Source organism: Mastigoproctus giganteus, chromosome 12 (genome assembly GCF_048544385.1).
Source record: "Mastigoproctus giganteus isolate SK-2022 chromosome 12, ASM4854438v1, whole genome shotgun sequence".
NCBI lineage: Eukaryota > Metazoa > Arthropoda > Arachnida > Uropygi > Thelyphonidae > Mastigoproctus > Mastigoproctus giganteus.
The window spans coordinates 160,972,871-160,985,826 of NC_143586.1; the positions used below are offsets into that span (position 1 = coordinate 160,972,871).

Sequence of the window (12,956 nt, forward strand, 5' to 3'; positions counted from 1 at the left end):
GACAAAAACCCCTTGAACTGTCCTGTGCAGACCACAGGGGCAATTATGCAGTTAACCCTGTGGTTAACTGCATAATTGCCCCCAGGTCTCTTTTATTTTCCATTACCACCCTGAGTGTAGAGTACCTCATGGTACTTAAGTCTGGAATTATTTCTACCATATGCAGCACCGTGCATTTATTAATGTTAAACTTCAGTTACCATTTCTCATAATCCCATCTGCATAGTTTTTCTAGATCTTGTTGCAGTATCATATCTTGATTATTGTCATTAACCATACTAGCAACCATTCAATTATCTGCAAGCTTAGACATCCAGCCTGATATACCTTCATCAGTATCATTAATAAATATTGAAAATAACAATGGGCTCAGCATTGAATCTGTGGCACTCCTCTAATAAGATTTGCGCTCAAAAAGCATTGTCCATTAATAACCACTCTTTGTCTTCTTGCTCTCAACCATCATTTTATCCATTGCAATAACATGCTGTTTTAATGCCACACTACTCCAATTTTGGATATAAGTGTTCTATGTACCGCAGTATTAAGAGCTATTCTAGAATCCAAGTATAGGAACTCTCAACTTACGCAAATTCGACTCTATGTAAGTTTTTGCCGGCTGGTGCAAACTGAAAAAAATATGGAAATGTATTTTGAATCTGTAGGGATAAATGGAGATATTGTGAAAGTATCGTAATGTGAACCCAATAACATTTTTTATTTTGTAATTTGTTCCAAGTCCTCGGAAGTTGAAATATTCACTATATAATTAAGCTATTTATCTCTCTAAAAGGTCATATTTATAATTCAAATTTCACTACCCTTTCATCGTTATCATATGTTCCCGTTATAAGAATCAGTTTTGAATGCCTTTGTGATATTTTTCTAAAGCACATTTATTGGGCTTTTCTGTTAGCGGATTCTATTATAAACAGGTAGTAAACTAGATTTTATTGCATTTGCGATAATACCGATAACTGGAATTCTGTAGGTTTTTACATTATGGTATTATGGTGAAATGTGTTCCCCTTCACTGAAATCTTCAACCATATGAAAAACAAATAAATTTTCAGAATTTTTCTTCATTCCTATTTACTTATTACAATGGTGAAGGGAAAGGGACCAACGGAAAGTGCAAGTGCTGGCAGTGCTAGGAAACAAAACAAAATTTATTTAGAAATGAAGATGAAAATGATTAAGAAGTATGAAGCAGGACAAGGTTTGTCATCTGTTGCACAGAATTAGGTCTCGCTACTTCAACAGTGAATACTATTTTAAAGGATAGTGCGCATACGAAAGAACATGTCAAAGGATCAACGCACTTAAGATCAACAGTGATTACAAAGCAGTGTTCAGGTGCTATATCGAAGATGGAAAAACTATTAATAATATGGATGGAAAATCAGATTCAGAAGCAAGTGCCCCTGAGTCCAATGACCATTCAAGCAAAAGCAAAAAGTACTTATGAAGATATTAAGAGTAAGTACGACGAACCCCAACCCAACTTCGTTGCAAGCAACGGTTGGTTTAATAGGTTCAAGTATTGCGCTGGTTTCCAAAACATTAAAGTATGCAGTGAAGTCGCCAGTGCCAGTTCTGTAGCTGCAGAGAAATTTTGTGTGTTGAAAAAAATTATTGATGAAGGTGGCTATTCTATGTAGCAAATTTTTAACGTTGATGAAAAAAATGCCGGATTAAACATACATTGCCAAAGAGGAATTGACAATGCCAGGTTTCAAGGCTTCAAAAGATAGAGCCACGCTCTTCCTTGGGGATAGTGCAGCGGGAGATTACAGATTAATACCACTGCTTTGTACCATTCTGGAAATCCTCGTTCATTTAAGGGCATCAATAAAGCCACCTTACCTGTGCATTTCTGATCGAACCGGAGAGCATAGATAACAATATCTCTCTCTTTGAGGATTGGTTGAAAAATATTGTAAAGACAACGACGTTCCTTTCAAGATTTTGCTTCTATTAGATAATGCTCCTGTTCAATTTTGAATTGAAATCATCTAGATGATTTCAATTCAAACGTGAGAGTCATATTTCTACCGCCAAACACGACTTCACTCATCCAACCTATGGATCAGGGCGTTATTTCGAATTTAAAAGCATACTATTTACACACAACATTTGCTTGGGCATTGTCTGCAGTAGACGGTGAGAAAATTTTTACATTGAGACTTTTGGAAATCTTACAATGTTTACCATGGCATCTTAAACATTATTAAAGCCTGGTGATAATTTCTGCCCAGGCCTTAAAAGTTGTTTAAATGGCACAGGTAAGAAAATGTGTCCATGGCATGTAAAAGGCTTTAAACGGTTTGAAAAAGATGAACCATATGAAGCAGTTACAGATAAGATTGTAAAGGTTGCAGAGCTACTTCAGTTGGAGGTTGTTGCCAAAGACGTGGAGGAGTTAATAGAGGAAGAAGAGAAGGAATTATCTAACGAAGAACTTATTGACTTGCAGGCAGCAATAGTGAAAAATAAAATGCTGACGAAGCTCAAGATGAATCAAATGCAGAGCTGAGATGCTTCATCACCAGAGAGGTGGCAATGGCATTTTGTGAAATTGCATCGGCAATGCCGAGGTTTGAGAAGATGGATCCCTACAGCGAACAATTCTTAAAAGTTAACAGAGGGGTGAATGATATGCTTGCTTGCTACAAAGAAATCTACGATGAAAAGAAAAAAGCCACCGTCCAGTCATCCATTAATATGTTCTTTCGTAAGGTTGAGCAGCCAATCCCTTCTAAATCTCCACAGCCCCCAACCTGTGCAGCGGCGTACTTATCAGCTGAAGTCGATTCTGGCAACGATGCTCGAGAGGTAAACCTTACTGACATTATGCCCGTTTCCTCTCTTTTTTTGTAAATTTATAATTTTGAATTTTTTTAAATTGCACACTTTTGTAATTTTTCCTGTGCATAAGATAAAAAATTTAAAAAATACAACAAATAATTCTATTCACACATTCGTCGAACATTTCTTTTTTGATTCAATCAATTCAGTGAGCACAGATGCGAGTGCTGCACAAGCATGGGGGAAGATAAAAAATTTTAAAAATACAACAAATAATTCTATTCACACATTCGTCGAACATTTCTTTTTTGATTCAATCAATTCAGTGAGCACAGATGCGAGTGCTACACAAGCATGGGGGAAATTCCGACTTTATGTAGAGTTCCACGGAACACAGCCCTTATGTTAACTGGGGAGTGGCTGTTTATGAATCAAAATTGTTTTTGCATCAGATTATATACCATAGTATCCAGCCAAATTGGTCAGGCACGACATCCCTTAACAAATCTATGCTGTGGCTACAGTATAATTGCATTACTTCTTTAACCAGTAACTCCATTATTTTTCCAGGACGTTAAGCTAACAGTCTGTAATTACAAATGTTACCCTTTGATCCCTCTTTTTGAATTGAGAATACATTTCATATCTCCGTTCTAAAGACACCTGTTCTTAATCCAGAAATGCTCTTTTAATTATTGCCCAGAGTTTGCTCAACCTCCTTTGCTGCCTCCTTTAATATAATTGGATAGATCCCAATCACCCCAGATGCCTCTTTAAGTTTAGGTTCAACAATTTTTGTTCCACTTTCCTCATAGTTATCACAAAATCATATACCTCTCTGTTAGAATTTTATAATCTTCTTGCATCCCTTTCTCAAACACATTTCCTTGTGTGTGAATGTAGATGAAAAATACCTACTCAGTTTGTCAGCAGCCTTAGCAGAATAATCAATGGTTAAACCTTTGATATCAAGTGGGCCAGTGTGATTCTTCCCCTTGGTGACACAAATAATTATAGATCTGCTAGTTAACCCCTGGCTTGTAGCCCTGAAGGGTATTGTGTACGGCGTGTGCCTTTTGAATGCAATAAAGAGTTCTTCTTCTACATAAGTAAAGAAGTTTTACATGTTTTTCATTGAATGCCTCTTTTCAAAGACTTCTCATAATATGCCTTAGCTTGACTCTGTGACTTGATTACACATTCATTTATATCTACTGGAGACTCTCTCTGTATCACCAGAAATCTTGTATGCATTTTTCTTCTCTTGTCAAGAGTATCATTAGTTCTTCTGACATTTATTTAGGTGGAACAGTATTTCTTAGTTGGTATAAAACACCTAGTAGCTTCTATAATTACTTCTATATGCTTCCCATTTATAAATTGCTTTTGATAATATCAGTTAGTCCCACTGCATAGAATTTAAAAACTGTTTGAGACCACTGTAGTCACCTTTACAAAAGCAGCCTCACTCTAATTGGATCGATACCAACAACGGATCTATCTGGTTAACATTTTCAGGTTGTTGCATATTCAAATACTACACCAGTACACTGTGACCACTTCCACCTAGTGGTATCTTATCTTATCAGTTTCTGAATGTGTGAAGAATTGCTGCTGATTATCAGATAGAGTGTACTGCATTCCCTTGTTACCTCTCTAACTTGCTTGATGTAGAAAACTGTCTTCCAATAAATCCACAAAAGTTCTGCTGTGAATTACCAGCCCACAAGTTATAATCAGCATCTGCAAAGTTAAAATCCCCCATTATAAGATGTTCTTTACTGGCCTACTGTATTTGTCTGTAGCTGTGTTCGTTATACTCCTCATAGTCATTAGTTCTATGGCACACTCCCACTCTCATTTTTGTTTTCCTAGTGTTTTTTGTTTTGTTTTCAGATCTCATTTTTGTTTTCCTTATTATCACCTGAAACTGTCTCAACATTGCATGCCATGCATGTCAACTGGATGTATTTCCTTAGACTTTGATTCTTAACTAAGAACATAGTCCCCCCCCCCCCACCTTACTTCTGCTTTACTTTCTGTACACATTGTACTCCCCCATACTGAAATTTTGCATTCCCTATGTCTGAATGACACCTTAATCAGTATTTTTAATGCATCAAATTTATTTACTATACTCATAGAATTGCTGTGCATGCACCTGATTTTACTCTTATCCTAACACAGCCCATGTATGTGCTTGTTCCATGAAGACTCCCCCTTGCCCATTACTTCTCAGGCTGTTGCATGTTCCAGTAGAAGCAGTGCAAGAAACACTTTCACCTCTTGCCTGCAGCTGTAGTTAATCTGTTAGTCTGTGTATTACCCTCCTCCCTTCCCCTAAGCTAGTGGTTTTCCAACATGCATTATAGTGCCTCCATTACTTCAGCAGACATTCTTTCAGTCCTTCTGGTGAATTTCTTCCCATCTCTATAAAAGCTGTCTCTCTTTTTAACAAGAGCAGAGGACCATGCTCTGAAAAATTCTACCCTGCCTTGTACAGTCTCTCCAGGGCTGAATTAATTGACAGGACTGTTATCATTTACCCTCTCCTATTTTGTTTGGGCAGAATTGCAAAAATTTTAAATTGAATCCTGACTCTCAACATTGCTCTGTACTTTTTAAGCAATTCATCAGATCTTCTCCTCTTAATATCATTAGTGCCAGTGCGTATAACAATTTGTACCCTTAAAAGATGATATCTGCCCAACACCTTGTAAACTTTTGTCCTTTGCAGACATACCCTGGTCATATTTCACTCATCCAATTTTGCACAATATATTTCCAGTTTCCCTGACAGTGGAGTTACCAGCAATAACTATTTACTGTGGGACCAGTGCATTGTGATTTCCTCTGTGTTGTCTGATGCACAGAGTATAGACTCTGGCATTGACAAGGGAAGCTGAGCGCTTGATGGGACTCCCATTTTAATTCCTTCAAGGGCTTCAGAGCAGTGAGTTCATTCTTTATTTTCTCACACTCTTTACACCAAACACACACAAAGACATCCCCTTTACCTATATCAGGTTCCATTGACAGTGAGTTCATCAGGCATTGAACAGTTAGCACATTTTGTAAGACCACGATTCATAAGAGATATACCTTCATTTCTCCCTTGAGCCACAACACTCCTACTGCATTCATCCCTATGCTTTGCTGTTCGTCTGAGGCATGATTTTCATTTAAATTCAAGTTAATTTGAGAATATTAAACCAAGAGAGAGACTTACATGCAGTAATGCATATTATGTTGCTAAGTTTATGTATATTATATATATATATATATATATATATATATATATATATATATATATATATATTACGCTTCCAGGGACAATTGAAGGGCACACATTAATGCAGTTTGCGCGCGCGCGCACACACACACGCTTGTATTTTATTTAATTTTTAAATTTAAATGCAGGGCACTGAACTAAAGGCTTGTGCGGTGGGGGAACCAAAAACCACCAGTTTGCCACATTTGACTAATTTTCATGATAACGTTGAGGCAAGTGAGGTTTTCATAATGTCATTTTATTCTTGGAATTATATGAACTTTTTTTTTTTTTTTGTTTTGTAATTTGTTTCTTTCTCTTTATGAGTTGTTATTCATAGCTGAAAATTTAATCGCTTATTTTGCTTCACATCACCATGACCTGGTATAGTTATAATTCCCTAGTCAAGTTTTGGAAAATATATATGCAGATTCTTATGAAATATATAAAAACCCACAAGAGAATGGGTTTCCACAACCAAAGGTGCTTCTTATGTGTACTGTTTTGCAATATTATGATGTGAAGTAATGTAAATATATTTCGAAGACTAATTTTTAAAATGATTTTGAAATTTCTATATCTTTTTCTTAAATATGTATGAATATGTAACAAAGTGAAAAGCAGTATTTTAACTTCTGCAGAGATGTGTATGCCTGTTTGTGTACGAATTATAGCTTATTAATTTTACATATTTTATACAGACAGAGCTATGATGTCGATATTGAGTTGTGTGTAGATGCCACAGCTACTAAAGTGTTCAATACACTTGATCTCAAGAATCCTTTCTTTCGCTACACAGGCCAGCCTCCTCAGCCGCCTCCTGGTTGTAATGAGTCATCACCAAGTGAGAGTTATTGGCAAACGTTAGATACGCAGAATAATTGTAAGTTCATTAAATGAGTACTTCTTAGATTTGTAATTTTGTTTTGCATTATGATCTATTACTGTTCACACACACATGCTTTCTCATTATTCTGAAAATTAAATTTTAATATAAAATTATGGAAATATATCACTAGTAGGAAATACTTAATTAGGGACAATTATCTTTTTAACCATTATTAAAGAAAGGCATTCTGAGAAGCACAACAATTGACAAGAAATAGTTACACTGCCAATATGCATCTGGATGTGTCAAGGTTGGTGATACTATGATACCAAGACTTGATTGACAACAAGTGATTCTGAGCAGCTTCTCAGAATTGCTTTTTTGGAAGAATACCCATCACCATCTAAACACAAAATGAAATGCCTACTGACCAAAAGGAACAGTACTCTATTGTTCCAATGCAGACACCTTGTCTTGACACATAATAGCCATTGCTGCTAATGCACCAGTAAAGTCTTATACCAAACCTATCCAATGCAGATCATAATGTGCACTTGCATACCTCTGACTCTCGAACAATCCACAAGCTTTAAAAGCTGGACTAAAATGTCCAATTAGACTTAGTGTGCCAAACTTTTCTTAGTATTAGTAGTGGCAAATGATTCAAGACAGCAAACTTTAAGTCGGGGGGCGGCATACTACAAATCACATGCCCATCCTCCCCAGTAGTTAGTCTAGTTCTTCCTTGAATTTATTTGAACTACAATCAGTCCTCGTATAGCATGATAGTTGTGTTCCTAGAAATCCTCGTGCAATGCAAAATCGTGCAATATAAATAACAGGCCCTATGGGAAAAATTGGGTTAGGTGCCGATCACCCAAGATTGAACACACATTTGTAACCAAAACATTACCAAACACAATAAATAATTGTAATGAAATACTTACGTATTTTATTACAGATGACAGCCGTTCCATCTCTTCCAATTCTGTGTCTTGATCTAATGGATTGTAATTACACTTTGAGTTGTTCCTGCTGTGAAAGTTGTTTTTATTTTCTCTGCATTCTTTCTAATTCTCGGCATTGCCTCATTTAGGCCACGTGCAGTATCACATGGTCTTAATTTCGCTCAAAGTGTTCCAAAATTTCATATTTTTTCTCTTATCAACAGAGGCAAACTGGCCATAAGCCTTACTGGGGAAACCCTGGTTGGCTGGCGTGATTTTGATCATAAACGCTAGTATGAAGCGAGTACAAATTTTCTCGGGTAAGAATTTTTGACCCAGTCCGCCTCTGTTTATCGATATTGCTTTTCTTTTTCTCTATGAATCTGTAGTGTCTTCACCAGTAAGCTTCACACCTTTTAAGTATTTTGCTCATTTTTAGGGAGTAAACTACAATTACAAAATGAGGAGGCACGCTTGATACACACAAAGCTCTGCGCACGTGTAGCAACTGAATAAACAACACCATAAAGGGAGAGAGACACACTTACACCTCACTAGCTCACATTTTACTAAAGCACAATAAAAACTATTTCCAGCTGCATTTCTGCTAGAATCTGTTATAAACTGGTTGCTATAATCTGTTATAAACTGGTAGTAAACTCGATCTAATTGCATTTGTGATAGTACCTATAGCTGGAATTGTGTGAGTGTTTACGTTATTATGGTGAAAAGCGTTTCTCCCTTCACTGATATAAAAAACATAAATACATTTTCAGAATCTTCTGTTCATTGCTATCTTGTTGCGTTCAATTGGGGTGATTCCGCATTCGACTGCCATTTCTTGTAAACACAAAGGCGAATTGTGAATAAGCGAATTTGGTTCGTGTTATATACGATATCATTCCCCTATTTATAAATCGTGTATGATTGAATTCGTGTAGTGTACATACAGGTTATACGAGGACTGACTGTACTTACACAGTGATTGCTGTGACAAGAGCCAGAATTTTTTTTATATATACAGCAGGTCCCGTTACAACGCGGTTCTCTTTACGCTGATTCGCTATAACGCTGTTCTTATATTATAACCCGTATCTGACTATAACGCTGTCACAGATCACTATAACGCTCTTTTACAGATTGAATTTTTGGCATATTTAAACGAAATTGTTTCATTTTTTGGAGTCGATAGCTTGAAAATGAATAGCAAAACAGCATTAAAACATTTCCCACGCTGTGAAATTTTCTCGCACGCTAATTTAATTGCAGTACAGTGACTTGTTACGTAATTCCGAGATCAACATATTAAAAAATGATCAAGTATATTGCTTGTAATATTTGCGTTATATGCATTTATCCGAAGTCTACTCATCACTCAGTACCGTATTAGACATCGTGTGAAACGGACAGTTTACTTGAACATTGTATCATAATTGATGCAACCAACGCAGTTACATTTTCGAAGAGTTAATAATGGCCGATGAGAATGAAAAAGCAACGTCTGAGCGCAGTACGAAGACTATAAATGTAAGAAAAAGACTGAATTTGAAAATTAAATTAGACGTTTTGAAGCGAATCGATTTGGGTCAAAGACAAGCAAATGTGTGCCATAATTTAGGACTCGCGAGTTTAATTGTAAGAACAATTATAAAAAAAAATAAAGAATTAATTTTAGCAGCAGGAAAGATAGCTGTTCCACTGCAAGCAACTAGGGCTAGGCTGGCTATTAGGATTGAAATGGAAAGACATTAACTAATTTTATTGAAGATAATATCCAATGCAGAATTCGGTTAATATTATCAAAAAAGAGAGAGAGAGATTAGCCAATATAATGATCTGAAGAAAACTCACCTAAAAAAAAAAAAAAAAAAATGTGGAACCATTTAAAACTAGTAAGGGCTGGTTGAATAGATTTAAAATGCAGGGAGAAGCCGCAAATGCAGATTAAGGAGCCGAAACTTTCAAAAAAGAACTTGTTAAAATTATTGAATAGGGGTATTATGTGTTATACTTCTCAACAAGTTTTTTAACATAGATGAAGCAGGACTTTTGTGGAAACGAATGTTTAAAAGAAGTTTCATATTGAAAGGAAAAAAAAAAAAAACATGCCAGGTTTCAAAGCGGCGAAGGATCGTTTGACTTTATTGTTGTGTGATAACGCTGCAGGGGATTTAAAATGAATACCCCTTTTAGTTTATTTGGAAGAGGGCCAAAGTTCAACCCAAAATCGACACATTTTTCTTGATTAAATTCATCAATTAAATTAAATCAATAAATTCATGATTTTAATTGGAATTTTAAGTTTAATTTTGATACGTAAGTAGTTACCACATAATTATATATGTATGTAATGCAGAATATTTTATATGTACAAATATTTGAATATTAAATATTTTAACCGACATTTGTGCATCTTTTCACTACCGTTTATTATTGATTAGGAAATATCCTATGGCACCGACCGCAACTCACAAATACATATGTTACCTTATGGGGATGTGGCGCTCGCTTACCGCGGATTCACTTAGCGCTCTGTTTTTACGGAACCAGTTATCAGCGTTAAGTGGGGGTCACCTGTATATATGCTCTGGCATGACCAGTAAGTCAAAGACAGTTAATTATTTTGTCAGTTTATTGAGCCATTAACCACAAATCACACGCCCATCCCCTCCAATAGTTAGTCTAGTTCTTCCTTGAATTTATTTGAACTACTTACACGTTTGCTGTGGCAAGAGCCAGAAATATTTTTTTTTATATACTCTGGCATGACCAGTAAGTCAAAGACAATTAATTATTTTGACAGTTTATTCAGTCATTAACTATATTACATGGGCTTGAACCATGAGCATTAGCATTAGTTGAGGCATATGATGCAAGAAAGAAAGCTTATATAGCATCAGTGAAAAAACAAAAAAAAAAAAAAAAAAAACTTTCTGTTCACTCCAAATCTTTGTCAAGTTTATTTAAGCTATCGACTTCCATAACAACAGATGGAAGACAGCTCGAGCAATCAGCTATCCACTGGCTAAAAGCAAACTTTAGCACATCTGTTTGAGCCTGCTTAAACCATTCAAGGCCTTATACACCTCAATCAGATCACCTCGCAGGTGTCTAGTCTCCAGATGCTGCAACTTGCAGAACTTAAGCCTCTCTTGCTAAGAGCACCCCTTCGTTCCTCTCACCAATCTTGTTACCCTTCTCTGTACTGTTCTAGCAACTCTACATCGTTTCTAAAATGAGGCCTCCAGACCTGTGTGCAGTACTCAAGGTGTGGCCTGACCATTGCCATATACAAGGAGATAATCAACTCCTTAGCAAAATTCCTATATATCATTGACAAAATTCCATGACCTGCTGTAGCAGCCTGCCTGCACTGCTCAGAGAACTTCATATCTGACTGCACAATTACCCCCAGGTCTTTTTCATTCTCCACCTCCCTGAGTGTAGTACCATGCAGTTAGTACGTTTCTCTTGGGTTACTGCTACCCATATGCAGTACTTTGCATTTGTCAATGTTAAACTTTAGTTGCCACTTCTCAGCCCATCTGCTCAACTTTTCTAGATCCTGTTGCAGTAGCTTACTGTCATTAGCAACCCTGCCAACCTTTGTATTATATGCAAACTTGGACATTAAGCCTGATATACCTTCATCAGTATCATTGATAAATACACAAAACAACAATGGGCCCAGCACCGAACCCTGGGGGACTTCACTAATAACATTAGTCCCCATAGACCAGTGTCCATTTATTAGTACTCTCTGCCATCCCTTTATCTATTGCAACAACTTGCCCTTATTGCCCAGCCTTCCATGTGGAACAGTATCAAAAGCTTTCCTGAAATCCAAGTATATGATATCAAAATTATTTTTTGCATTCAGTTCCTTTGTGACCACATCATAGTATTAATCAAATTGGTCAGACAAGACTTCCCATTAACAAACCATGCTGTTTCTGAACTATTACTGCAGTCTTGTCTAGGTGATCCTGCAATGCTTTAACTAGTGACTCCATTATTTTCCCTGGAACAGAAGTTAAACTAACAGATCTATAATTATTTGTGTCACCCTTTGAACACCCTTTGTGAATTGGGGATGCATTTCCTCATCTTCAGTCCATGGGGACCTCCCCTGAATCTAAGGATGCTCTCATAATTATGGCTAGGGGTTTGTTAACTTCTCTTGCTGCCTCCTTCAATATAACTGGATAGATTCTGTCCACACCAGGTGCCTTTTTTATGTTTAACTTCAACAATTTCTCCTCCACTTTGCTGCTCTTCCCTATTGCAAAATCATTTAGTTCCCTCTTAGAGTTTAGTAAACTTCTGTCCTCCTCTTCCTTACAGAATTTCTCTTGTGTGAATGTAGATGCAAAATGCTCATTCAGTTTGTCAGCTATCTGAGCAGGATCATCAACAGTTTAACCACCAACATCAAGTGGACTAATCTGATTCATCCCCTTCCTTCTAAAATTTTCATAAGTAAAGAAGTGTTTGTTGTTTTTCTTTGCATCCTTTGCCAAGGATTTCTCGTAATCAGCCTTCACTTGCCTAACCTCCTTTGTGACTTGGTTACAGACTAGCTTATATCTGCCATAGGCTTCTGTGTCACCTGATAATTTATATGCATCCCATACATTTTTCTTCTCTTTTGCGAGCCTCATTAGTTCATCTAACATCCATTTAGGTCTAAATCTTCAACAGTATTGGACCCCACCACTGAACTCTAGGGCCCTGATAACATTAGTCCATGAAGAACAGTGTCCAATGATAACAACTCTTCTCCTACTCAATCATCCCTTTATCCATAGCAGTAACATATCTTAGTGCTACATGTTCCAATTTGTATAGCTTTCTATTATGTACAACAGTAATAAAAGCTTCCTGAAATCCAAATATGTGCTATCTAGAAATCTATATTTTTCGCACTTTGTGATAAGTGAGAAATATGTGACATTAATGCAAAAATTAAGAATTCCTTTAAAAAATGTAACTCCTTAAAATATTTCTTTTTCCTTCAAGGTAAGCCCTTAATTTGACATAAACCATAAATTAATTATTCTTTAAGGTAAACAGTTTCTAACTATAAACACACAGGTAGTTC

At 36.4% G+C, this 12,956-nt stretch overlaps 1 protein-coding gene across 2 annotated transcripts in view; it reads left to right on the top strand.

The window, feature by feature from the left end:
- Art4 (arginine methyltransferase 4) overlaps positions 1–12,956 on the top strand; it is a 261,955-nt gene that overhangs the window by 193,513 nt on the left and 55,486 nt on the right. For both annotated transcript variants that reach the window (XM_090386019.1, XM_090386018.1), the window contains exon 11: positions 6,781–6,962. In XM_090386019.1, coding sequence (XP_090242145.1) covers positions 6,781–6,962 — 182 coding nt within the window. The remainder of the gene's footprint in view (positions 1–6,780; positions 6,963–12,956) is intronic.